Source organism: Phallusia mammillata, chromosome 4 (genome assembly GCF_965637545.1).
Source record: "Phallusia mammillata chromosome 4, kaPhaMamm4.hap1.1, whole genome shotgun sequence".
Taxonomy (NCBI): Eukaryota; Metazoa; Chordata; class Ascidiacea; order Phlebobranchia; family Ascidiidae; genus Phallusia; species Phallusia mammillata.
This window is the reverse complement of record NC_137255.1, coordinates 18,903,527-18,930,903: the sequence shown is the minus strand read 5'-3', so window position 1 is coordinate 18,930,903 and position 27,377 is coordinate 18,903,527. Positions and strand designations below refer to the sequence as shown.

At 39.1% G+C, this 27,377-nt stretch overlaps 5 protein-coding genes across 5 annotated transcripts; 2 read left to right on the top strand and 3 right to left on the bottom strand.

The window, feature by feature from the left end:
• Positions 1-4: 4 nt before the first annotated feature.
• LOC145224070 (uncharacterized) lies at positions 5-1,170 on the bottom strand. Its single transcript, XM_080090500.1, has one exon. It carries the CDS (start codon positions 1,049-1,051, stop codon positions 128-130), a length of 924 nt encoding a protein of 307 aa, XP_079946626.1. The 5' UTR covers positions 1,052-1,170; the 3' UTR covers positions 5-127.
• A 3,102-nt stretch (positions 1,171-4,272) lies between these two features.
• On the bottom strand, positions 4,273-7,006 carry LOC145224069 (casein kinase I). The gene is made up of 3 exons (XM_080090499.1): positions 6,185-7,006; positions 5,465-5,563; positions 4,273-5,361 (listed from the first exon to the last, which is right to left on the bottom strand). Exons 1-3 carry the CDS (start codon positions 6,920-6,922, stop codon positions 5,164-5,166), a joined length of 1,035 nt encoding a protein of 344 aa, XP_079946625.1. The 5' UTR covers positions 6,923-7,006; the 3' UTR covers positions 4,273-5,163.
• Positions 7,007-12,123: 5,117 nt separating this feature from the next.
• LOC145223576 (uncharacterized) lies at positions 12,124-13,308 on the bottom strand. The gene has a single exon (XM_080089981.1). The coding sequence runs from the start codon at positions 13,306-13,308 to the stop codon at positions 12,124-12,126; it is 1,185 nt and encodes a 394-aa protein (XP_079946107.1).
• A 2,156-nt stretch (positions 13,309-15,464) lies between these two features.
• Positions 15,465-20,180, top strand: LOC145223575 (solute carrier organic anion transporter family member 3A1-like). Its single transcript, XM_080089980.1, has 13 exons — positions 15,465-15,536; positions 15,793-15,947; positions 16,094-16,246; positions 16,691-16,869; positions 16,940-17,038; positions 17,101-17,246; positions 17,918-18,012; positions 18,091-18,257; positions 18,629-18,827; positions 18,892-19,054; positions 19,237-19,409; positions 19,623-19,782; positions 19,968-20,180. Exons 1-13 carry the CDS (start codon positions 15,465-15,467, stop codon positions 20,178-20,180), a joined length of 1,974 nt encoding a protein of 657 aa, XP_079946106.1.
• A 1,291-nt stretch (positions 20,181-21,471) lies between these two features.
• LOC145223574 (solute carrier organic anion transporter family member 3A1-like) lies at positions 21,472-27,327 on the top strand. The gene is made up of 13 exons (XM_080089979.1): positions 21,472-21,543; positions 21,884-22,038; positions 22,272-22,424; positions 22,643-22,824; positions 22,912-23,010; positions 23,072-23,211; positions 24,534-24,628; positions 24,704-24,870; positions 25,080-25,278; positions 25,347-25,509; positions 25,715-25,887; positions 26,222-26,381; positions 26,669-27,327. The coding sequence occupies exons 1-13, from the start codon at positions 21,472-21,474 to the stop codon at positions 26,879-26,881; spliced, it is 1,971 nt and encodes a 656-aa protein (XP_079946105.1). The 3' UTR covers positions 26,882-27,327.
• The last annotated feature ends 50 nt before the right edge of the window (positions 27,328-27,377 follow it).

Here is a 27,377-nt window from a genome sequence, read left to right as displayed (position 1 = left end):
GACATAGGGTTCGAAACAATTCTTTATTCAGTTGCTTAGAACAGAGAACACATTGCAAAGAGTAAAAGCTTATCAACCAACAACATAGAGTCACAGTGACATTTGAAAACACAACATAAAACATTAGTTATGACCAGGTTTGAAGATTTATCTTTGTTGCACCATTCTTGTCACTACAATTGTCTTTGGTATCTTTTAAAGCTTGTATTGCATCATCTGAAACCTGACCAGTGCGTCGAATTTCATCAAAAACCTTTTCTTCAGTGGGCTCACTTGTTTTCAGTGACTCTTTATGCTCAGCACCTTTTCGAATATGCGCAGGCAAAACCAAATGATTAATTGCTCTTTGATCATATTTTGATTCATGCATTTTAGTTCGAAAGTGGCGAATATGTTTAAGTTTATCTTCGGTTCGAATAACGAAGACCACCATCCCGATGAGAATCAAAACCAAACACAAGTCCCAAATGGTAAAATCTTTCCACTGCATATCGCTTCCTTCATGCCATTGTGAATCATGTTCTGATTTGTACTGTTTACCTACAGTGCTCCGATGATCTGTTTTGTAAGTCAACTTCCATTCATCAAAACTTAACTTCGATTTTTCTAATGAGGTTAAATAATTGTCATATTCAGCACGAGTGGGATTGCAACTGAGAATTTCATAGGCTGATTTAAGTTCAATAAAAGCTTGAATGTGAGCATCTCCTGCATCAACATTTGTATCTGGATGAAGTAGCTTAGATTTTTCATAAAACGCAGATTTTATTTCTTTTAGGGTTGATTCCTTTCTAATACCCAACACATCGTAGTAGTTTTTGGACTCTACAGCTGATGAAAACCATCTTGCAGTTTTTTCACTACCAAATATTAATATTTCAGTTCTTTTTAAAGATACTCCATACAATTGTCTTTTGCTAAGAGCTTGCAGACTTTTTGTAAAGCAATCAGATCCATGTGGTTTTGTATGCAACAAAACTGCCCAGCATTTACACACTATTTTATGAGATTTATGCATATCACCTTTAGATTCTGTAGAAGATATTACCATTAATGTTTGACGAAATCCTTTCTAATTTGCAGTCTAACCACTCGACTTTCGTTTACTACGTGTCACATGAAAAGCGCTTTATTATTTGTTTACCTGTAAACATATAGTCACCGTTCTATAATCGCTCAAATGAAGATAACAGGTATGACCTAGTTGCATAACAGTACAAAACCATCGCTGTTCATGCGAGCATTTAACCAGTCGAGCGTAACAGTGACGTCAGAACAGCTGATGTATTTGCACCGACATCTAGTGACCGACGTTAAAAATATGTGATCAGTGTTTTCGGATAAGCGTTGTTGTATTATGTGAAGTGTTTGCTGCCAGTAGGGTTTTCAAATACCTGACATTTGTTTCCATTTAAAACCTTCCAAATACTAACAAGACAGTGCATAAAAAGGTTGAACACGTGTTAGGGCAAAGTTGTTTTGGCGTCATTTTTCGTGAGGCAGAATCTTTAGGCCCGTCTCACACTAACATGATGTCAAGCATTTTGGGATGTATGTAAATGTCCATATTTTCTTTATCCCTAATCATAAAAACCAAGCAATCGATCCACATCAATTTTGCAACGAGATGATTATATCTGGACGTTCATTGGTCCTGGTAAGACTAATAATCGCTATTGTAATCTTGACCTCAAGTTGTAGCAGTTTAGTTGATCTGTTAAATGGACAACACTGGCTTACAAAACAGAGCACCTGAGAATGTTTACAGACCTATTACGATCATGATATGTAACAGTTAACCTAATTTAGTGACGTCATACCCAGCATTCGTATCTTAGCCAAACATGGCGTTTCGAAGCTTGGTCTTCGGCCGAGCCTTCTTTCTGCCATTCCTTTGCCATGCGAGTCCCCTGTTCCCACAAAACACATTCGGAACCGACCGGAATATCATTAAAATAGATATATGTACTCGCCGCAGACTGAATAACCGGGCTGGGGCTGGAGCCAGTTAGCCGATTGCGGCCAATCACCCGAATATGTTAGATCATAAATTGCCGTAGTCGAACGAACTAAAGATGGAATTTACTGATAACTTAATTGACACACTTGTAAAGGTGCTTTGTAATACTTAGCGGTTAGTTTGTACGCGACCTTTTATTATTTTCTGGACCACGTAAATCTTTGAAAACTGGAAACAGCAACGCTTCGATCCCCCAAAATTTAATTGAGTAAACCGCTATCTTTCTGGTCGTCTAAACAGCAACACGTCTGCAGGGACCATTTCCAGTCAAACAAGATGAGTCATTTGGACCAGCGAGAAGTGATTGGTTTACAGATAAACCAAAGAAAACAAATTTGAATGTTTTAGGCTGAGATAAAATATTCCCCAAGGACACCCTTCAGTAAGTTATGTAATGCTTTTGTATTGTATAGCCTATTGCGAGAAACACTTCATTCCTTCCGACCGTGGCTTTTATTTCGAAGAAAGGGGCAAACAATAAACTGTTATAACTGTCGCCAACTTCTTTAAAATGTGGTGTCACAGGATAAAGAGGTCTGCGGCTTATAGAGTCCACAAAGTATTGGTGTGGATTCGTTCGTATTGTCATATGTGTAGTGTATAAATAGGTTTGATTTCTTAAACCGAAGATCTCTTCGACTTATACGTCAGGCAAATTATAAACCAGACACAAAAGCCTCCAGGTCTCAAGCGACTGTCGTAGGTCGTGATTACTTCCACACGTCTGTTGATAATTAGGCTTTCAAGGGTATTGTGTCGACGACTCGTCGGTTTATAGCCCCAGGGGCGGCGAATGCTGGGAGTGTCGCCTTTCAACGAAATGTGACGCGATTCAGTTACATCGAAATTCTTACTTGTAGATATTGCACCGCATTGAACGAAGTTTAACTCATTCCCAAATAGACATTAAAAACGTGATTTTTAGAAACTTAAAATATACTTTGAAAAAAATTTACAAATTTGAAAATGGCGGTACCCGATTAGGAATCGATTGTTGCTTAACAGGTTTTTCAAAAACACATTGTTGCGGTTGAAAAGGTTAATTATATAGATGTGACGCGCTGTGAGGTTATATTTTGTTCTGGTAGAAAAATAGGATTCAACAGACAATTACCAAATCGTATTCTCCCGACAGCTCTTAACAAGCGTCGCGAACCAACTTGAAGCGCACTTGCTGCCGCCGGTGTCATAGCAATGCGTCATCACGCCTTTGTTGGCGCTTTTAAAAAAACTGCCTCGGGACGACAAACCGCCACAGACGAATTGCCAGTTCATCGAGTAATTGGAATATGTATGCACAACGCTTACTGCTGTTACACAATGCCAGCCAGTCCTGTACGTCAGCTGTTTGTCATCAGACATCGCGTGACTACAATAAACACGTAGCGATGGCGACGCATTAGTGCCTGGCTGTAGCTCGATGTTCACAAGCGCTAGTGCTGGGCGGCGAACAAACATTTTTCATGCCGTCCATTGTGTATGTGCCAGGCGGATCTTTAAAAATCCTGTAACTGACACCGGCCACTAAACACGCCAGGCATCTCAGGGCGTCGTAGGAAATTTTCAGTCGTGTCAAGTGACCTCCCTCCGTGAAAGTCATTTAGGCGTGGAGGAACGCTTGGTCTCTCGAGACCGCAAGCGTTTGTTCTGCCTTGGACGTCGATTTTCGCTGGCCCCTGCCCACCTAACTGAAGCACGAGCAACAAAGCGCTATGCTTTCAGTAGGTATTCAACGGACAAAGGCTGATAAAATTGCATCATTCATTGAATAGACTGGTTAATTGCAACAGAATACCGGCTTTCAACAAGTTGCACATTGACAAGTGACTGATAAGCTTTGATCTGCAAGTCGAGTTTAACCCACGCAAATAAACACCTTGTTGTCTTGTGACTGGCACGTAGGCCGGTCCGTGTGGTGAAGTGCTGACAGCAAACAACAAATCTTCCCGCACAGAGTGGGCTGTTTCGACTGGAACTGCAATTTTCCACCAAAGGCCGAAATAATTCAACGCGTAATTGTGGGTGTGTGGGTGGATAGTGACGTCACACAATACGTGTCTCCCGGGTACCGCTGGCACTTAATAATTTGCTTATCGATTGGCACCGAACTGCGCACGGTCAAACAAAAGGCGCACCAACCCTCCTGGAGACAAGTCAACCGAACTTATTGGACGGAGGCCTACAGCGCAACGACTGAACAATGGACAATCTTTTCAAAACAATACTGGCCGGTGCGCTACCAAAAATGGTCATTTCGTTGTCACTTGGTTTTGTATTGGCGACAGCATCGTAAAACATCACACAAAACGTTGTCGGTTCTTGCAGAGTCGTAAAAACTGTGTTGTCAGTGGTTCTTGTGGCAGGCACTTAATGCAAAGGCGACATGACCATAACGGCCCTGTAGTTTTGTCGAATTAAGTCGGGCTTAAAACCAGTATCACATTAGTGCCACTTGCCGGACGTTGTTTAATGAAAATTCGTTCCTCAGTGAATGGGATTAGCTTAATCAACCCACACAATTACAAGGTCGTGTGTTAACAAATTAAAATGCCACCAAGCATAAACCAACAAGGACATAAAACATCGCTTAATCGTCCGTTTTTGTTCGCCCAAACTTAACAACAGATGTGTCAATTTCCAATCAACACTACAGGCAATATCCATTTGACCCAATCACTTCTGTACAAAGGATAAACAAAACCTGCAAGTCAAATGTTATCCATAGGCCTTGTCACACTCTTAAAAACTTTTATGCTATAGAACAGTTTGCCGAATCGAAGACTAGAAAAAACTGAAACAAGTAACATCAGCCAGAACTGACCACAAATAAATGAATAAAAACCTAACGTTACAAGGTTACTTACAGGTACAGTTTAACAAATGACAATGTACATAAAACACAAAGAAAGAAGGAAAGTGTCGCCTCAACTCTTACCATGACCAATTGAAATTAGCATTTGACCCAAACAACATTCAAGTAGCACATTTATTAACTTGTTATGAACGATAAATACAAACATGCAACAGTGTGGATTAACAGAAATTAAGTAAATGCAAACCATTGTTTCAAAAAGATTGGAGTCAGTAGAATGACTTTACACTACCATACCCAAAAAATAACCTGAAAGAAAGTTACAATACTTCTAGTAGGCCTTTGGCCGCGACTTGTCCTGGGTGGAAACATGGTGATGATGTGATGTGTGCTGGGCATTGTGCTTGGTAGGGCCGGTGGGTGTCACAGTGGATGAAGTGGCGGCAGCGGCTGCTTTCTGCTTTAGCATGGTCCAGTCAAAGATGTAGTCATACTGGTGGTTTAGGGTCCGGAAAAGGATGCGGAAAAGCTGTGAGAATACGGAGAAAAAATTTAAGGTCAAGCATGTAAACACATCATCACCATTGCCCAGGGGCACAGGTCATAGATGACAATACAGCACAAATGCCCACCTGTCTCAAGTACATGTAATCTGGAGCCTCTTCAAAGCGCAGTCCACGGCAGTAGTTCAGATACATGGCAAACTCTGCAGGAAATCCTTTGCACAACACCTAAAAAGGATAATGTCTAAATATTTCAAAGCATCAATCACTAGTTCATATGGCTACCAAGAAATGTTATTCTATTTATAAAAAGTAAATCAACTGATTTTCATTTTCTCCTTTAGATTTTTTTCCTTGTTTATTTGTAAAGGTGTTATAAATTTAGTAAAATTTTCCAAAGCCTACTATGTTGTGGAACAGCTGCTACCATTGTTAAACCTTGATTGATATATTGATTGAAAAGTAAGACAAGCACAGCTTGTGGGGCACTAGATTATTCTGCTATGCAAGTTAAAAATCCACACAATTGTACTAAAAACTACAAAAACCTGTTTAAACACATGGAATGTAGCAATGGTTACTTGGACTTAATGTAAAAGCTGAAAAAAATGACAAACTGACTATTTTATACAAAAGTAACCATTTATGTTAATGTTAGAAGTTAAAGTATACCATTGTTGCCATTATCTTATAACACTACATTATATCAGTGCAAATATAATGCGAGCATCACAAACACATACCACAGTTGCCTATTTAAACTGGCCTACCTTTAATGCATAGCGATTTTACTATGTTTTGTACACGCCTAAATTGTGCATGGACTAGCAGTTGTGTGTGCATGCTTACCTCAACTGGTGTAGACATTTTCTTTTCGCTGATTCTTTCATACTTTTGTTTCTTGGTGGCAGCCTTCAGACCTTGCCATGGCAATGAGGTGCGGTTAAAATACATCAAGACATATCCAAGGGATTCCATGTCGTCACGGCGACTTTGCTCAATTCCAAGATGAGCATTGATAGAAGCATATCTAGCTGTGCCAGTGAGATTTTTATCCTCCCGATAAGGAATATGCTGGCGTGTGCGACTGTCTCTATATTTTTTAGCCAGGCCAAAGTCAATGAGAAAGAGCTTGTTGCAGTGACGACCAATTCCCATGAGGAAGTTGTCAGGCTTAATGTCTCTATGGATAAAATTCTTGTTGTGGACATATTCAATTCTGCTTATCATCTGATCGGCCAGCATCAGAACTGTTTTCATCGTGAATCTTCTGGAGCAAAAGTTGAACAAATCTTCCAAGCTTGGACCAAGGAGGTCCATGACAAGGACGTTGTAATCACGCTCTTGGCCATACCATCTAATGTGAGGAATGCCAACTCCAGCCTGTAAGATTTTGTACACTTTGCTTTCATAGAGAAGTTGTGGGTGCCTAGCTTTCTGTGATTCCAACTTAACAGCAACTTCTTCTCCATTGGCAATATTTATTCCCAAGTAAATATCACCAAATGATCCACTTCCAATTTTTCGCACAAGGCGGTATTTCCCTCCGACGATAAATTCACTTTTTGAACTGCTGGAACTAGCCATGTTTGGTACCAGATCAAGTTTTGCCTAGGATTAGTTAATTGTGGTTCTACTTGCTGGCACCTTAAAAAACACCTTTAGTATTTATATCCAACAAAACATGCAAGTACTGACTTCATACGCCTCTACCACCAGCAATTAATTTGAAAACAACAACCAGTAAAGGGAGTGACAGATCAAGGTTTTACATGGTCTAGTTTTGGTGCTATTTTAAGGTTTAATTTTGACGACCAAAACAAGTAAGCAATTTTCATACAGTTCAGGCACCAGTACAGTTTCTTACATTATCAAAAAGTGTTTAACAGCACAAAAAATAGTTTTAGTTGATATTCAAAAAAGCTGCTTGAATCACACTTTATAAGGTACAACTAAAAAGCGGTATTGAACTAGATGTAAAAGTTTTATCAGGCTGTTACAACAACACAGTACCTCATAAAAAACTGTGTTACATGACTTTCACATTTGAGCCATACATTTATGTATTAGGGATTAAATTTACCCCAAACATTTTACTCAGTTAAAGATGTAACACTTAAAACAATACAATTTAGTTTTGTATTGGGTTGTTAGGCTTTTGACAGCTTGATTTTGCTGAACAGAACAAAAGCTCATGTATAATTTAAAAAGACCATTGTTAATTCTCCTTTGGGGGCATTGTAATGATGTCATATGCACCTAAGCAGTCCTCAAATACATCCAGGTTCTTGTTGCACTTTTACTTGTCTTGTTTTGCCCCTAGAAGCCAATTTGCTATGTTCGTCCCAAATTTTTCATGTATAAAGCCATTATAACTATGATGTATTAATCATATTTTTTACTGTTGAAAGAAGGGCAGAAGCTTTATCTAGTGTTTATTGAGTTGCACCGTGAAGACAAATATGCCAAAAATTAGTAAATGATTGACCATCCAATGTTTATGTGACTCTAATGGATGGCTAGGTGTCATGGCATGTCACAAAATCAGTGAATAACAATGGTTTACCATATGCCCATATTCATTTTTAAAGGTCATCAGTTTGAACATAAAGATATTCAGGCGGCATTAACATAGCTGACAATTTCATAATAAACATGGTTTAATACAATTAGTGTACTTAAAGTCTGCAAGTCAGAAAAAATACCAAATTTCCTGTAAAATATTACCTCTATAAATTGTGCCAAAAAACACAACTTGGCAAAGCAAAATTTATGCATTTTACTTGGTAATGTCATCAGTAAAATACAGCACAGAGAGGTTACTAATGTCATAAGGTCAGTTATTGCCTAATAAGGGCAGACAAATTAAAAACGGTTACAGTACACTCTCATCTGAGTCACTTTTTAGATAGAAGTCCAGATTTGAAACAAGTATGGGTTATTATTATTTAACAATTATATGGTTAGTCTATTAGGCAATTGCAAGTAAAAAAAGTCACCCTTTGGTAAAATACAACACATTAAAAAAAATCAGCTTAACCCTTAAAGCTCATGAATTCATTTAAACTTTGACTTTGCAACAAGTATATATGAGATAAATATAGTTTAGATATGCACCAAACCAGACACACAAGGTTTGGGCAGAAACTGAATTTCCAGACAAAACTGGACTAGGCTAAGATACACGCCCTATAAGATGAACTGTCTGTCACTTACACAATGAAATGCAAGTAATGGTAAGCATTTTATGAAGACAATGAATAGTTAACTGATTCTGTTTTATACAAAACCAAAATATTACCAAAAGGTGGTATTGTGGTGTACTGTTTCGGTGAATAAAACATTGGTATGTCTTGAATGTAAATTTGTGGCTTTGCAGCATTCAAAATAGTTGGAAAATAGTTGGAAAATATTACCAACAAATTTTTTGGATTTCACAATATGTTAAGATTATAACATGATCAAAATCTGAATGAACTGACAAATATACAGTAAATACACCTTTGTCTTTATCAAATTGTTATCTTAAACAGTTAACAGCCATGTTACTGACAAAAAACAATTTAATGCATGTTGAGATACAATTACAGTCTTTGTTAGAACAACCACAACCTTGACCAGAAAAAATAAATAAATATAAAGGGACATGTGCTGTGCTAAGACTTTAACAGAATTGTTAAAACAAAACGTGTACAATCTATAAGCTTTAACTATAAACTTACAAAGTCAATGGCTCAATGTGTTACAAAACCGAAAATGGTGACAAAATTTGTATGTGGACCCTTATGGGTTTTATCTTTTTTGAAATAAAGTCACATGTTAAATACGGGGGAATACATGGTACCTAAGCCAAAACACTCGCATTTTTTGCTCTCAATACATCATGAACAAGAGGAAATTTTGGAACAGTGTTCTGTTCTCATAAATGCCACAGGGGGCTTACAACAACTTTTAACAAGGTAAACTAACTTCAGCAAATACAAACCGCACAAAATACTTGGCATAATAAAATTAAAGTCTAATACATAATAAAATTACATCACATCTTATTGGATACGAGACTAGTCAAAGAAACGCCTTTTCATATTTCCACAAAAACCTAAGGGTGCGAAAACGCTTCCTTGTTTCGATAACAGCCTTAACAAAAACATGAACAAAGTCGCTAATTAACAAATCTACCAACCTGTCCTTCCAGTTTGACAAAGAGTCTTTCACCAAGAGACTGGAGCCGTTGAACAAAAAACTGTTGGACAAGACCTCAATTTATGACGTAACAACGTCATTAGTTTCCGGTTCACCTGATGCGTGACGTTCTTTGTTATGGATACTGGGGAACAGGCGTGGTTTTTAAAAAAAATAGTAACGTTACAGGAACTACGCAATAAAAGTTAATATATTTACTTGTGATAGTTAAACAGATTTATTTCAATCAAAATAAAACATAGTTTTCTCACAAATCAAATTTAAAACGACATTGGATCGAACTTAATGTTCTTTAACATAAATGTCTCAAAAAACTTAATTTTAAATCCAACACAAAATTATAATTTTATTTGTAAAGTATATTTTTAATAAAATTGCCCAAAAATTTTTAATTACTTTGTGCAAATCTCTTTGCTTACCATCGCCATAGAAATATAAACACAGATGACTCCCCGACACTGATCTGGAAAAAAGTGTCCCCGACATCGCTATCAATTAATATCAATCAATAAACTGGATATTTACAAAAACAAGCAAAACGCCAATTTTTTAAAAACAGCATTTTGTCTTTACATTTGTACTGCCATAATAAACAAAAAAACTTTATGACGGTTGTAGAATTCAAGCCTCATGCTAATTCTACCTTACAGTCTCATGACTGGCAAAATAAGATAGCCGGTTTCAGATGCACTTTATTTTCAGTGATTTAAAACGGATTTTTTACCACCTTATTCAAATAGAATCAAAACGTCACAATTACAAACAGTCCAAACAATTTACCTTATATAACATAAAATTATCCACCTCAGCAAAGTTTAATACAACACCACAGACTTAGATACTGCTGAAACAATGACTGGGCTACACGTGCAGAGACAAGAAACCGAGAAAGCAGGACGCACATAAAGTTGGCAGTTATGTCGTCACAATGAACGTATAGGTCACGGGTTACAACGGCGGGAAAAGTTTTTGCTATTGGGGAGCGTTACTGTCCGTTACATACCGGCCCCTAAATAACGAACGTGGAGACAAAGTTATTTACACACAACAACAGGAGGACAGAAACGAAACACAACAAAGTTACGCTGCCTCAAGTAAGCACAGCTTGCGAATATCGCGCGTATATACAGCTCTCGCGGTGCGAACGCGAACACTTCTGACAGCTCCTTCGCTATCAGGGCACACCACCACCACAATGCCTTTTGGTCAGGCAGCTGGGGGGGGTTCATCTTGTACGCGACCAAAACCAGGTCACGGCCCCAAAGCTCTTCGTTGGTCGTACCCATAAAATTGGCTGGTAGTCGCGAAGTCACCTCTTCCAAACGTATCTGGCAGCCACCCAACCGTACGCAGCGTTCCCCGGTAGTCGTCAGCAGTGGCGAACTTGTCTGGGGTAAGGAAACGGTCCAGTTCTGGAACAAGCATTCTCCTTATCTTAACAGCAGTTACCGCAGCGCCTTCCAGATGCGGCAATGCGACAGGCCTTGCATGGGCCTCACCAGATTTTCCAAACATCAATGAACAGTGAATATACCTGATTGAATCAACAAAGCAAAGATAACACACCGCACCTAACCCGGTCTTGCAAGCATTGCAAAAACAGAGCAGCTGTGTTGATACGAAGACTACGTTGGGAGGTTTGTAACAACGCAGTATCAAAAGATTCCAATGCTCGATCGCACTTTCGGAAAGTGGGTTGTCCCAATCCAGTTGCTGGTTGCACAGACTATGCATTAGCTGTTTTATAGAAAGCAGAAATGGCTGGATAAATCCAAGCGGGTCGGAGACCTTACTAATCATCGAAAACACTACGACAAGTCCTTTGGTACGGTAAGACCCTTGTAGCAACTTGTCATTTAATAATGTTCCATCGTAGGAAGCGGAACAATCGAAAAGAATTCGAAATTTGCCACCCGTCGCGTGGTGTGGTATATTCCGTGTTTGTTTTGTACATTTCAAACTACCTGAAAGGATTCCCGGAGCAAATCCCTGTCTCAAGTAATCCTGTATCTTTTCCCAGTATTTTCCAAGCGGTTCGGTATACTTGTGGAAACGACGCTTTAAGTGTGACAGGCGTCGTTTTGCCAAGCTTCTGTCATAGGACAGAACCGGTAAGGGCAATTTCCAAGGCAAAATCTGGTAATGTCCGTTCACTCTAGTGACACTGTATTCTGTATTTGAAAGAACTCGTTTGTGTTTAAGTGAAAGTCCAAGGTCACTTGAACCTCTATCTTGAAAGTCAATACTGTATAACTGATCAGGTAGTTTTGTGTTAGCGTGTATGTAATTTACACTCGTGTGTCTGATGTCATATTTTCTTTCGGGGCCGAACAAACACCAGCCCAAACCAGTGCGAATAGCAACAGGGTCGCCACGAGAGCCACGTACAGCCTCGTGTTGCTCGTGAGCCTCGTAAACATCGGCTGCTATGAGCAAGTCCACATCTGGACAGTTTATTAAAGATAATTTGAGATTTCGAATATGTGGATACCGCTTAATATCATCAACAGTAGGAATGCTGCCTTGTAGGTTGGGTAACTTGGGGACGACCCTTAAACTTTTCAACATAAAACAAGCGCCATCGTTCAGGCCTTGTACGGACAGCGAAACTTTGCGACTGCGTTTACGGTAGTAATTGTCAAGTTGTCTTCCACACCGCTTAGCCCTAGTTTCTTGGCCAATGCTGCAGAGCACAATGACGTGTCTGATCCGTCGTCAAGAAAGGCATGTGTGAAATGGGGTTTACAATTCTTATCCAAAACAGTAACTGGCACGACCTTAAGTCGTACAGAATGAGTCTGCAGTGTCGCAGCGGATATTCCTGGCAAACCGGCCCCGTCAACTTCCGCTGGATCGCTAGAAGATTGTACAGATAAGCGCGAAGGGTGCGCCCAATGCAATAGCGTGTGATGCCTTTTCCCGCAGGAGTCTACACGGCATACATATTTGGACAAACATTTGTCCGCACAATGCTCGGGACGAAAACAATTGAAGCACAGTTTGTTAGGATGCACTAGCTCATAACGTTCCTTTACTGGTCGGCTCCTAAAAGCCTCACATTTCCACAAAAAATGTGACGACCCGCATTCGGGGCATGTAGGCGTCCGTCCTGGTGCGTCGTAATCCACAAATGACTCTTCATCTGACACTAGCGAGTATGTAGTTGTAACTCGATCCGGGAACTTGCCCTTGTGGGTAACTTGTCCTTGCGACTTGCATTCCTCGTCGGAAATAAACCTCATCATTGGCGATAGAGTGTCCTCTACCAACAATTCCAAAAGATCTAACAACGCTTGAAAGGTCACTGGTTGATTTCGCAAACGAAGTTCAGATGATTTAGTGATGAACCGTCTAATTGCCCTCTGCGGCAAGCGCTGCACAACGGCCTCAACATTTTGAGGCAGATCGAGCGTGTATTTACAGTCCCATTGACTGAATAACTTGTAACTTTCTGCAGCTTGTGCACGAAACTGTTGCAAGCCCTGGAAGTCGCTATCCTTTAATTGTGGGCGTTGCGTCAATCTGTCCATATGCGCTCTTACTACAAGGTCTAATCTCCCATGTCTCCTGTGGAGTATATCCAATGCCTCCCTGTATCCTAATTCGGGAGGCATGCTTTTGCATTCCAAAATGTTGGTCAGAGCATTTTCAGTGCAAAATTCACAGAGATATCCCAGCTTCTCAGCATCAGATAAATACGCCTTGTTTATCTGCCGATCGAAGTCGTTCATAAACTTGTGATAGTTCACCGGGTCGCCGTCGTACTTCATGGCAGTTTCGGTAAATTGAAACCTTGTTTTATAGCTTCTGCAATTACATACCAATTCTCAGTGGTCGCCGGTGGACCATGAGGGCAAGGTTTTATTGTTGCATATTTATGCTCCTTTTGAAATGTGCCGGCCCCAGTGGCTTCTGCGCAGGTGGCAACCACAGGACCAAATCCCTCTGCCTTCGCTGGGAGGACTCGAGAAGGCCCGACAGAAACCTGTGACTTGGCTGGCGCAAGTGGTTTGTCTGTCGAGTTCACATTCGTTGTTCGTTCTGAAATAGCTTTCGATGGTTGTTCATTTTGGGCACGTGTTAACGCCTTTGTATGCTTATAAATGTTAGGCGTTACTTCCTGATTGTAGTCCTGTGCCTTTGCAGAAACCTTTGCGTGTTCCACTAGCACTACAGGGTTAGGCTTTTTGATCGGGGTATGATCCCATCCATGTGAAGACTCACATGAGTCAAACTCGCTTACTGTATCAGCAGCAAACTCGGCCAACTCGAATTCTTCTTGGGCTTTGTCTAGCTCCAACTCCGTTTCCAAATTTTGTTTTCTGGCTTCCAGTTCCATGTCCAGATTTTGTTTTCTGGCTTTCAGTTCCAGTTCCATGTCCACCGCTTGGACCTAAGAGCACTTCGCCGTTTAAGTTGTTCCAGCCTCAATGCTGCAGCTTCGGCTTCACGGCGAACACGCGCACTGGCAGTGCTCTTGACACTTCGCACAGAACCTTTAACACAGGGGTCACCAAACTTTTTTCACTGCGGGCCGGATAAGTTTAAAAGTAATTCGCGCGGGCCGCATAGATTACATGCCCTGGCGCCGCCTTTCCAAACTTAATCCGCGAGGCGATTTTTCTAGGTGCGCCAAGATATGGTCTTTCTACAAACCCATTTAAAATCTGGTGATGCGACCTATAAACTACAAAGGTCGTCTCTTACGAGCAATGCTTGTATATTACGTCACAAGTAACAAAAAAGGCAATTGTTTGCGCACAAATGACACATGTAATCTTGTCTGTGACGTAACAAACTGCTGACTTTGGATCAATCCTGGGAGTTGTAATTCCACGAAACTAGGTAATATTATTCTACATATCGCGACAGGAAAACTTTCGTGTGAAGTAGTTCAATTTTTGAATGTCACAAAGTCATCAATATGATTTGGAAACCATAAAATGTGGTCGCGGGCCGGATGAAATGGGCCGTAGTTTGGTGACCCCTGCTTTAACAGATTGGACGCCTTCATTAGCTGGTTCTTGCCTGACAACATCAATCACGTCAAACAGTTCCTGCGATGTAGAAGGAACATTTTCTCTTTCATCAGACATTTCTCTGAGGACTATTGCCCCAGCAAAGCAAAACCGTTTTAAATGATGTAGAATTCAAGCCTTATACTAATTCTACCTTACAATCTCATGACTGGCAAAATAAGATAGCCGGTTTCAGATGCACTTTATTTTCAGTGATTTAAAACGGATTTTTTACCACCTTATTCAAAAAGAATCAAAACGTCACAATTACAAACAGTCCAAACAATTTACCTTATATAACATAAAATTATCCACCTCAGCAAAGTTTAATACAACACCACAGACTTAGATACTGCTGAAACAATGACTGGGCTACACGTGCAGAGACAAGAAACCGAGAAAGCAGGACGCACATAAAGTTGGCAGTTATGTCGTCACAATGAACGTATAGGTCACGGGTTACAACGGCGGGAAAAGTTTTTGCTATTGGGGAGCGTTACTGTCCGTTACAACGGTTCAACACACTTTTTTAGTAGGCCTATAAAGCTTCACAATAAAAAATAGTACGGCAATGTGGCCCATGTTTGTGAAGACGAAAATTCCTTTTTTGTTACGCTGCTATGGATTGATTGTAAAACTATAGATTTAGATCATATCGCCTAAACGGCACAGTTCGCCAAAATGTTCCAACCAAAACTTCTATGCACCACTAGTTAAGACACACATTTGGCCATGCGAGCAAATTAATTTTTAACTCACCAAGTTCAAGGCGTATAAAAGCAGATGGACAAGATCAGCTACTTTCAAAGGCTATTGGTTGTTCAAACAAGTTTCCAGGATTTCAATTTGTTGTGCCTATAATTCCACATTACAAAAGAAGCATTTGTCAAGTGAGGTGTAGCCTAACCATGGGTTGCAATAAGTGCTTTTTCTCCCCAAGAACGTTCGCTATTTGGATCGGGTTAATCGGTTTCACTCAGGTGGGTTGAATAATCTTTGTTAGACGAATTGCATGTAGCCTATAGGTATACATTCGGATATTTGGTGGAGATTGAATCTCTTAAGATAGTGTTGTAAATTGTAATTTAATAACAAATATTTTTTCAAAAAACACACACAAAGAAAGTAAGAAACAACAGGATGCAAAATAAAGAAAAACATGGTTTTATAAACAGTATGTTTAGGCCTATAAAACTAAATAATATGCATATGCATGTATTGGTTTAACGATTACAGATTTACTGCGGCGCTTATACCAAAAGTGTGCTCACAACCATTGAACGAAGATATCAACTTTCCAGTACAATTTCCGCTGTTATTGCAACTGGAGCACAGATTGGCAATTTGACCGTGATGTTGTTTGTGAGCTACTTCGGGCAACGCTACAACAGGTTACATGATCCGGTCAAAGTTAGACATGTTTAATCAAATAATTGCACTGTTAATTTTTTGGCCAATAAATATTTTAAATTGTTGCATCCCCATTTGCCCAAAACACTGCTACAGAAAATATAATTACGTTTTGTTTTGATTTTAGGCCGAAAATTATTGCCCTTGGTTGTCTGTTGATGACAATGGGCTATTTACTATCAGCATTGCCTCAGTTTATAGGAGACCGATATCACTTTGATGACATTTCCGTTAACATTACCACCGAAGATGGCAATAACGCAGTGGTTTGCAGCACAAGGTGCGCTGTGTAAATATCGTTTAGTGGTAAGACAAAGTCGCTGATATATGCCATTTAAACTAATCTCATTAATAGCAAATAGCCGTTGCTTTTTATTCCAAAAAACAAAAAATTGTTGCAATTAGTAGAAGTTACGAAATGTCCAATACATTTTTTTGAAAACACGATATTTTAAGCACCAACCAAGGCCTATGCAAATACATACCTTAATACTCTAGGGCTCCCCTTAGTCCCCACATCGTTACCCTGGGCCACATGCCAAGCGCGGGCAAAATTAAGTAAAACGCCATATCTTGATCTACAGCGTTACATTAAAGACACAATTAATCTTGTGTTACCATTATACTTCTCCAGAACGATATGTTGAATTACATAAACTTTTAAAAAGTCCATGGAAACGGGATATTAGCCTAACCTCCTTAATAATATTGTATGACATGACAGCGGTCGAAATACCACAGTGGATTGTGGGGTTGTCTCGGAATCCAAAGCGTCCTCAAATATCTTTATACTGATTGTAGTTGGGATCATAATAAACGGTATAGGTGGTTCCGGTATACAACCGCTTGGCTATTCTTATGTCGATGATCATGCAACAGAACACAATTCGGCCTTGTACATAGGTATGAAAAAGTGCACGTTCGTTAACGTTTGTATATATAACTGATTTTGACATTTTATTCCGTTTTTTAGGAATAATGAAGTCTATTGCGCTGATTGGTCCCCTGGTTGGCTATGTTTCTGGTGCCGGGTTTCTAAAAGTTTGGGTCGATGTGGGCTGGGTGGACACAGGTACAGCAACTTGCTTATAATGGGATCCTTTCTTTGATACTCATCGGTGTCTTTACTGTTAGACACTATTACAATTGAGCCCCGTCATACTGCATGGGTTGGAGCTTGGTGGCTTGGGTTTGTGATTGCAGCTTTGTTAATGATCAGTTCTAGTTTGCCTGTTTGGTTCTATCCAAAGGAAATAGAAAAGGAAAAAGATGATGACAAGGTAAGGTGCTCACAAGGCTTGTACCCATGTTGTTTATGTGAATGTTAACTGCTTTTTAGTTTGTGTACAGGCTTGGAACTAATATGTTAAGACTAAAAATGCGTCACATTTTAGAAGCGAACGACAATGTGCCGAAATAGGGATACAAGCTTACAAACACTCAAATTCTCTGCAGCAAATGACTTCAACTAAATCCAACATCTTTTAAGTGACTTTAGCCAATGTCAAAGCTGGCCCAAAATTTTAACAGACGAACAACGAATACTTTTCCATCAATAGGGAAAATCTATACAAAAACAACGCGTCATGAACCCTTTGCATCTTCGTCAGCACATTGGCCATATCTTAACGGATTTGCGTCGCCGTGTAAAAAATATTACATATTTGCTTGCCACTGAACAAGTTGTCCAAACCAAAATGTGGTTTTCAAACGTATGTTGTGCAGTGTTGCATGTGTTATATCACCCAAACTGACATTAAGTTGGTGTTTAACACGCTTTGAACGCGTGATTACAAGCACAAACATGCTCCTGGTATACGATGCCGCTGCTATATAGAACTGCAGGCCTACAAGTATATTTTCAAGTGAATTACTCGTCATTGGTCCCAATTGTAACGTAGAAAATTATTATCAAAACCTTTATCCATTTTATTTTTTATTTTGTGTTTAGGACAAGGATGTCGAATTACCACCACTTCCTGAAAACAAAAAAGACTTGGACGTTAAACCAGCTTTTAAACAAAACGCTATTACAAAGGAACTAAGGTGACTTTACTTTACCGAGTCACACCTAATTTTAATAAAATCACAAACAATTGCCTGACTAGAACGTATTTTTTACAGTGGAATATGGCTGGCAATCAAAAAACTTGTGCGTAACATAGAGTTTGTGCTGGTTGTATCCTCATTTACTTGCGAAATGTTTAAAATCTCTTCTGTATCAACATTTATTGTTAAATACCTGGAAGTGGGATTTGGTAAATCGGCGGCGACGAGCAGTTTTCTTATCGGTAAGTTATAGTTTCATCTTAAATAAATTTTACTGTCTGTTCTCAAGCAAATCGGGGTGACCCTAAAACGCTAAATCGCGAGAGATGGCTGGACGTCGCGGAAACCGAATATCGGGTTAAATTGCTGACGGTTACTGCTATTAAGGTTCGGGTGAGGTTTTATAGTAGTAGGCTATATGAAATGTTTCCCGCGTTTCGGCGGGACAATGATTTCTATCATAAAAACCTCACCCTAATTCAGCGTTTTAGTGTCACCCAGTAAATTGTTGCCGTTTTGTTCTTTAATAAATTAGAATTAAAAATGACTAAAGACGGGCAATGGTTTGAGACCGGGTTAGGCTACTGTTACATGACCTACGTCTTTTCCACAGGTGTTATTAACTTTCCTTTTTTGATTCTTGGAACTGTTTTGGGAAGTTTTATTGTTAAGCGCTGGAAACTGGGGAAGGTGGGAATAATAAGGTTGCTTTTAACAGTATACATCAGCACCATAGTAGTCTTCTTTGCATTTCTCTTTGTCGGCTGTGAATCGATTGATATGGCTGGTTTGACTGTCTCATACCCGACCAGGTATAATTGTGTAGTAGCTTGTGGAAAATTTAAATCTTTGCTTTGCAATATTGTTACAACGCAGAGATGCAGGAAAGCTCGAGAACACGCCTGTGAGTGAGTGCAACGCTGCATGCGAGTGTGATGAAAACGTTTACACGCCCGTATGTGGACCAGGGCAGATTTCCTACGTGTCCCCCTGTTTTGCCGGATGTACTGACTCGATCGAGAAGGGAGGCAGCATAACTGTTAGTTTATGCGACAAACCACCATACTTTAACACTTTGTATTTGCAAGAACTATTACGATTCTTTTTAGAATTAAAAGCAACAGGCCCACGTGAAGCGTATCAAGTTAAATGTTACACAAAATGGAATTCCCGTTAAATGCATATCGTGGATACATTTCAACACCAATAATTTGTTTTCAGAACTACACTTTGTGTTCGTGTGTTTCCAATTCCCCTGAAGAACAGGTGGTTTCAATTGGTCGCTGTTACACAAGCAAGTGTGAGGGCTTGGCGGAGGTTGTTATTGGAATAAAAACGTTCATGAACTTTATAGCTGGTACTGCGGCCACTCCGCTGTTTGTGCTTCTTATGAGGTAATAGTAACGATTTGCATTCTCATTTAGGTCTTTGTTTAAAATGAACAATATAGGCTACTTCGCTTTTCTTATTTAAAAAAATGTCAGAAAACAACTTTAAATTTCCTAACAACTAGGACAAAAATTAAACCGTAAAATATTTCCTTGCAAACGCAATAATCAAACCATAGATTATTTTTTACGCTTTATTGCCTACCCGGCCATCAACAGAACATTAACACCAGCTGATAAGGCTTTTGGCATCGGAATCGCTTATTTTGTTGGTCGATTGGTGGGTTGGATTCCTGCCCCAATCCTGGTTGGTTACGCAATTGACGAAGCTTGTTTGTTTTGGACGAAGGCGGATTGCAGTGGTCGGTCGTATTGCAGGGTAAATACAAACTGTATACTTCACGACGTATATCGTTTCCTGGGCGTAGGCTACACAGCCTATGGTTTAAAAAAAGTTGTAAAAAGCAAGGGTATATGTTCAGATTCTGACTAAAACTATCATAGTCAGCAGAAATCGTTCGTACCTGCTTGAATTAAATACTATGAATTCTATTATGCTTTCAGCTTTTCGACAACGACTTGTACCGCAGAAGTTACAGTGGAATTCTAATCTCTGTTAAGTTTATATCGACCTGCATCATGTTGTATCTATATCGGGTAGTCTGTCGCAGTGCAAAGGCTGACAAAGAAAACAAGGAAGAGAAGTCTCTGAACGCAGAACAACATCCTCTTACACACAACGGTGGAAAGGCTAAGGACAAAGAAACTGTTGTATAAAACTATTATTTGTTGTCGTTCTTGTTCATTGCATGTATTTAAAAAACTGCCGGTAATCATCGGTATTAAGGCCTATCACCTCAAGGTGATGGCGTCCTTACTCCTGACCAATGCTAAGGGTTTAAAGTTTCCAGATTTGAAGTGAATAATCCAAGTGCAATAGAACAATTCTCAAACCCAATTTTCAAGTTAACACAGAACAAGTATAATTTCTGATAAAAAATCTGTGCATTCCTGTTGGTTTTTTTGTAATGTAATCTGTTCTTCGAGTTGTACTTTGTGCATTATGTTCCATAAGCTGGATTAAATGTTAAAGCTATATAGCTAGCATTTTATGTAGAGTGTAAAACTAGTTCTTTCACAACAACATCAGGAGTTGTGTAAGTATAGATTAATTTCGGATGGAAGATATGAACTAAAAAATAACGGATTCTCAGTAGAAAAATAGTTTTTTGAATAAAAACTGGCGAAGTCTATAATGCAAGACTTCTGCAGCCACTAACAAAAGAAATTACAAAATGACCTATTTTGGCGATTGAAAACGGAAATATTTTCTTCACGGTTTATACATGTGACAATCGCTGTCTTGTACGGATTGAAATGTATCTGCATAATTTTGTTTAATATTCAATGTAGCCTACTACGCTTTAGTGGCTGCGATGTGATTGGCTCGATCAATATGTTTCGGAAATGACAAAACGGTGTTTTGGTTGTGGATAAAACCATATCTACCTTCGATGTTATGCTGATATTGGGCGATACGAAACGATTTTGCCTACTGTGTTAAAGGTCCAAACTTTTGGAAATTGTTTACCGAAAATAAGTCGATTTACTGCATTGTTTGCACCCGAATCGGTGATCTGTGGTCCTTAAAAGCCGCAAACGTCTTTGTTCCGCCAGATTAAATCCAAACAAGATGTTATAAACATGCATTTTTGTTTTTTACCATACCCCAAAGTGTTGATGCGTATAAAGTGTGGAATGGAAATGCTTAAAGTACATTCATCTCTGATGTAACTGGCTGCGTCATACCGATACGTTTATGATGCGTTTGTCGTATTCCTTCCTTGTCGCCGTGACGGACAGTATGGTATAACACATTTGGCCACTTGCAAATTAATGTTTAACCAGCACCCACTCGGAGTAAAATGTGATTCAAAGTAGGTGGGCATGATTTATTTGATCGACACTTTTACGGTTTGATCGTTCACGCGTCTGATCTCAATAATATAGTGCATGGCTTTATGATACAAACACAATAGTCGAGTCGTCATCCAGTATAAGTGCAGTTATGGGATTTAATAGCTGCTTTTTCTCTCCACGAACTTTTGCAATATGGGTTGGTTTGATCGTTTTCACGCAGGTAAGAAAAAAGTTATTTAATGAAACAAAACTTTTGCATGTGATAAAAATTTTTAGCATTTCTTACTGAGGAAAATAAAATATTAAAATACCTAGTTTAAACTACTGCAGCAAGTTTTTCCTTTTTTTTTTTTGGCGATTGTTGTTCATTGTTTGTTTCTTAATTGTTCGCCTGTAGCCTAAACATAGGTATAATATTCTGGTACATGTTTTGAAACGATTTTAAAGCTCAAAAAGTCCTTAAAATATATAGCCTAATGATGGCCAAAGAAACAACAGCCAAAGTGTATAGGCCTATTATATGAGAATGGCGACACTTTTCATTGTGTTTTACGATGTAGATTTACTGCGGCGCTTATACCAAAAGTGTGCTCACAACCATTGAACGAAGATATCAACTTTCCAGTACAATTTCCGCTGTTATTGCAACTGGAGCACAGATTGGCAATTTGACCGTGATGTTGTTTGTGAGCTACTTCGGGCAACGCTACAACAGGTTGCATGATGCGTTTTGCCATGTTAAATTAAATGGCCTAATTGTTGTTTATTTTTTCTCTGCAATGGTGCAAAACTGTGTGTTTTTTGGCCAATAAATATTTTAGATGTATGCACCGACATTAGAGTAAAAAAGGCAAAAGAGAGATCAATAGCTGATACCTTAATTAACTAAACGTTTTCTGGTCTTTGTTGTTAAATCCGAACAAATCTAATTATCTTTTTGAATTTCAGGCCCAAAATTATTGCTCTTGGCTGTCTGATGATGATATTCGGTTACTTATTGGCAGCATTGCCTCAGTTCATAGGAGATCGATACCAATTTGATGATATTTCGGTTAACATTACCACTGAGGATGGCAATAACGCAGTGGTTTGCAGTGCAAGGTGGGGTACAGTTTTCTCTTCGCTCAGTGGTATGAACAGAATCGTCTCAGACTGGGACTAAAATATAAGCAAATTTTATATAGAACGTAAATCGGCGCAGAAGTGGCAACATGCACAATCTAACGTAGCTATTATAACAAAAAACATTTTTCACTTCGCCTACTTTTAAGTCTCGTTATAGTGTAGCTAAAATATTTTATTTGTTTGTTACATGACAGTGGACGAAACGTGACAGAAGTGGACTGCGAGGTTGTCACGGAAGACAAAGCATCTACAAATACTTTTATACTGATTGTAGTTGGGATTTTAATAACCGGAATCGGTGGTTCCGCAATACAACCGCTTGGCTATTCGTATGTTGATGATCATGCAACACAACACAATTCGGCCATGTACGTGGGTAAGCGAAAGAATTGTTGTGTAGCCTATTTTTGGCTAAGAAATGAAACCAAATTATAATTGACAATGATTACCGGTGTATTTTTAGGTATCATAAACTCTATTGCGTTAATTGGTCCCATGCTTGGCTATGTTTTGGGGGGTGTTTTTCTAAAAGTGTGGGTCGATGTGGGCTGGGTGGACACAGGTAAAGTATCTTGTATACAATCAATCATTTCTTTGATATTATTTCGTGTCTTTACTGTTAGACACTATTACGATTGAGCCACGTCATACTGCTTGGGTTGGAGCTTGGTGGCTTGGGTTTGTGATCGCAGCTTTGTTAATGACCTGTTGTAGTTTTCCTGTCTGGTTCTATCCAAAGGAAATAGAAAAGGATGATGATAAGGTAAAATAGTAATGAAGTGACAAAAAAAAGAGAGAAAGAATTAAATGTCGAAACGATCAACACCAAAACACAGCATATAATAAAAGCCTGAAACACAAATGCTAATATGTTTTGTGTCTAAAAACACGAGATAACAAAGAAATGCCAGATACTAAAGCATTAACGACCCATGTGTGACCTAAAACAGAATACTGTAGTTTGCTGGTTACGATCAAGATCTATCTACTAAGTGATGCACCGAACCCGCCTTGAGGCCGAATAATTTCGGCCGAATCAGGCCGAACCTAAAATCCCCGTTTTTTTGGATGGTTTCAACTGGACCTTGTGTTGTTGATGCGAGTGAACTCAATTTTGACAAACTAAAATCACTTTCACACTGGGTAAACTTTGCTAAACAGCTAATAGTTTGCAGACAACGTGGCTGGTATTTCATAGATACAACAAATAGTTAATTAATGATGTTTCGTATGGGTGTAAATGAAATTTAAGGCCTTAATTCCATGCAATAAAAAAGTCCGGTTTCGGCCGAATTTTCAAAAAAGTTCGGGCCGAAACCGAAACATTGGAAAACAGCGGATTCGGCCGAAATGTTTCGGCCAACCGAAACTTCGGTGCATCACTACTATCTACTACTATCAATAAATGTATGTGATTTAACGCCTGAATTAAACTGCATCAGCACACGGCAAACACTTAGTCATGTTTTGAGCGGATTTGTCCCTGAGTTGACATGTAAAAATATCAAATATGCGGATATACTTGCTACCTTTTCGCCACCATTAAGTTGTTCAAACACAAATGCAACTATGCAGTCAGCGTACGTTACATTCAAAAAACATATTGCACCGACAGATATGACGTGTTGTAGGGTGATTTACACTTTATCTACACAACTGTAAGCTGTACTAGTAGGCCTACAGCAAGTTTGCAACGACATAGTTTCCGATGATATTTAGTCCGTTTGAAGTTTATCCACACCTAAAAATGCTTTGCATCTTCCGAAAGTGTTTTTTCCTAATACAAAGTAAAAGAAAAAAACAAAAGAAAATCCTACAAAAATCTACTCTTCTTTCAAAAATATTAAACGTAGTAACGGAAAAAATTTGTACTAAACTTCGCCGTACACAGGGCAATTAAGATCGAGTCTTTATCCACGAGCAAGTCTCAAATTAATTCAACGTATCACATCTGAGTCTAGTAGGTTAAATCAGGTTGGGCGAGTCAAGTACGGTATTCAGTACAAGCGACTAGAGTAGAGTCAAAACGAGTCGCCAGAAGACTAGATACAAGTTACATTTGAATTTTCACTTTGATGTGTTTAGAACAAAGAGGTCCAACCACCTGTTCTTGAAGAAAAGAAAAATGAACTGAACTTTAAGTCAGCATACAAACAAAACGCTGTCATGAAGGAACTGAGGTGGTATTACCATTTACTGATATACCTAATGTATTTTGTCAAACAAAAAAATAACTGAAAATCATTTTTTGGCAGTGGAATATGGGTAGCGGTAAAGAAACTGGCGTACAACATGGGGTTTGTACTGATCGTATCATCAATGGTTTGCGAATGGTTTCAAATCTCATCCGTTTCCACTTTTATTGTAAAATACCTTGAAGTGGGATTCGGCAAATCGGCGGCAGCAAGCAGCTTTCTCATCGGTAGGTTTGTTTGGTGATCAAAGGTGTTTTTACGCTATTGTAGAAACGACATGCTCATGGGCAGTTAATTAGCCGTTGTTTCATGGTAAATCGTTTTTACTATCAAACAAATCATTAAAACGAATTACTGTGCCTATACATACTGCAATAAAATTATTTGTTTTACGCAGGTTAAGTACTGTAGTGACATGATTGTTTCTTATCCAAAGGTGCTATCAACCTTCCGTTTTTGGTGCTTGGAACCGTTATTGGAAGTTTCATAGTTAAGCGTTGGAAATTGGGAAAAGTTGGCATGGTGAGGGTGATTCTAATGGCCTACATCTGCTCCCTGGCAGCCTACTTTGGATTCCTCTTTATCGGCTGTAAATCCATTGATATGGCTGGTCTGACTGTCCCATACCTTACCAGGTACAATGGTGCAGTAGTTAGTCAAAATCATTGAATTCTTTGCTTTGCTATATATTTTTACAACACAGTGATACAGGAAAACTCGAGAACACGCCCGTGAGTAAGTGCAACGCTGCATGCGACTGCGATGAGAACGTTTACACGCCCGTATGCGGACCATTGCAAATTTCCTATGTGTCCCCCTGTTTTGCCGGTTGTTCCGACTCGATCGAAGAGGGAGGCAGCATAACGGTTGGTTTGTGCGACGAACCGATACTTCGTGCATGTATCGAATGTTATAGTTATGAGTTGTCCAAAGTTTTGAAAGTTTCAAGAAACTGTAGGCCTACATCACCGCAAAACAGTTTTCAACTGCACAGTTACTTTATTGTTGGCAGTGTTGTTACCTTTTATAGTTTCAATGCAAATTAGTTTTGAATAATAAAGTTGTTTCCAGAACTACACGTCTTGTACATGTGTTTCAAATTCCCCCGAAGAACAAGTGGTTTCGATTGGTCGATGTTACACGAGCAAGTGTGAGGGCTTGGCAGAAGTTGTGATTGCCATGAAAACGTTTATGAACTTCGTAGCAGGGGTTTCTACCACGCCGCTGTTTGTCCTTCTTATGAGGTAAAACATTAAGCCTATGCTTAAGCCTTGGACAAAAAATCTATAAAACGTACGTTTGACATTCTTTGGAAATTCCTTTCCATGTTATTCCCTTAGAATGACACAAGCTGCGCGATATATTTTTTGAAATGTAAACAGACAGATTTTGCCCATATGCATAAACTGTCGACTGAAAACGTCTCGAGATGGGCGCTCCAAACCAAGAAAATAACCTCTGGAGGATGTTTCGATTAAAAGTTCTAAAAATGTTTCAAAAACAAACGTGTCCAAGGGCCATCTATTTGAAGCAAATTCATTTGACCTTGCACTTGTGAATAAACTTTTATACCTACAGATCACTCACACCAGCTGATAAAGCATTTGGAATTGGAATCGCCTTTTTTGTAGCTCGCTTGTTGGGTTGGATTCCCGCTCCAATCCTGGTTGGTTACGCAATTGACGAAGCTTGTTTGTTTTGGACGAAGGCGGATTGCAGTGGTCGGTCGTATTGCAGGGTAAATACAAACTTGATTTACTACCTTTAACATTTGGTCACTGATGTTTATTCTAACCATCTTACTGTCCAACGTCAGTGCCGTATTAAACCCGTAAGGACAAATTTTACCGCGGACTAGTAAATAAACTTGTGCGGCCTTGTGAAAAATGTACGTTCACATCCTTTCAAGACAAATTTGGTAAACAAATGGTTTAAAACCAAAAACACTGCAGATTTTTTTCAGAAGACTTGGCTCCGACAATATTATACTTTTTTGATTCACTGACAAAAACGTTTCTGTTTCAGCTGTTTGACAACGACGTGTACCGCAGAAGTTACAGTGGAATTCTAATCGCTGTTAAGTTTGTGTCGACCTGCATCATGTTGTATTTATATCGTGTAGTCTGTCGAAGTGCAAAGGAGGAAAAGGTTAAGGAACAGGAAAAGGCGCAAATTGCGGAAAGCCAACCTCTCGCATCTAATGGTCACGAGGCAAAGGACAAAGACACCGTTGTCTGAAGATTTGACGATTATAATATAGGATTGGCGTTGGGATATTCATAATTGCATTCTACAGCACACAAAATTTGTTTCGCTCCGTGCCCTATACACAAATACCTAAATCTATGTTATAACAGAAAGATATATGCAAACAAACCAAACACACGTTTTGTATGTGTCCATTTGTAATACACTTGTTGACAACACTGCCATTTAAATGGGCAGGATGCAATAAGTTATTAGTTGTAAATAAAAATGTTTGTTAAGACTACTATCTATCAAAGTTAAAAGCATTGTAGGCCTAGAACGCGTTTTATTTATGCAGTAAAGTTTAAATAAACGTTTTCATCGTGAATATACTGTACTAGTCTTCATTTTTTTGTTTTAGCACAAAACAGTAAAATGTGTTCCACGACATAGAAACAGGGGCACGTCGAACGCTGGACACCTGTCAAATTGACCCAGTCACGCGCTTGCAAATAACTTACAAGTGTTACTTTCGCTTCGTTGCAAA

Excerpts from the sequence above, each read along its gene's own strand:
- LOC145224070 (XM_080090500.1), bottom strand. The coding sequence starts at position 1,051 with ATGGTAATATCTTCTACAGAATCTAAAGGTGATATGCATAAATCTCAT.
- LOC145223575 (XM_080089980.1), top strand. The coding sequence starts at position 15,465 with ATGGGTTGCAATAAGTGCTTTTTCTCCCCAAGAACGTTCGCTATTTGG. Across the intron at positions 17,039-17,100 it reads TGTGGGCTGGGTGGACACAG|ACACTATTACAATTGAGCCC; the intron begins GTACAGCAACTT and ends CTTTACTGTTAG. Across the intron at positions 18,828-18,891 it reads ACTGTCTCATACCCGACCAG|AGATGCAGGAAAGCTCGAGA; the intron begins GTATAATTGTGT and ends GTTACAACGCAG.
- LOC145223576 (XM_080089981.1), bottom strand. The coding sequence starts at position 13,308 with ATGAAGTACGACGGCGACCCGGTGAACTATCACAAGTTTATGAACGAC.
- LOC145223574 (XM_080089979.1), top strand. The coding sequence starts at position 21,472 with ATGGGATTTAATAGCTGCTTTTTCTCTCCACGAACTTTTGCAATATGG. Across the intron at positions 21,544-21,883 it reads GTTTGATCGTTTTCACGCAG|ATTTACTGCGGCGCTTATAC; the intron begins GTAAGAAAAAAG and ends TTTACGATGTAG. Across the intron at positions 26,382-26,668 it reads GTGGTCGGTCGTATTGCAGG|CTGTTTGACAACGACGTGTA; the intron begins GTAAATACAAAC and ends TTTCTGTTTCAG.
- LOC145224069 (XM_080090499.1), bottom strand. The coding sequence starts at position 6,922 with ATGGCTAGTTCCAGCAGTTCAAAAAGTGAATTTATCGTCGGAGGGAAA. Across the intron at positions 5,564-6,184 it reads AAATGTCTACACCAGTTGAG|GTGTTGTGCAAAGGATTTCC; the intron begins GTAAGCATGCAC and ends TATCCTTTTTAG. Across the intron at positions 5,362-5,464 it reads ATTACATGTACTTGAGACAG|CTTTTCCGCATCCTTTTCCG; the intron begins GTGGGCATTTGT and ends GTATTCTCACAG.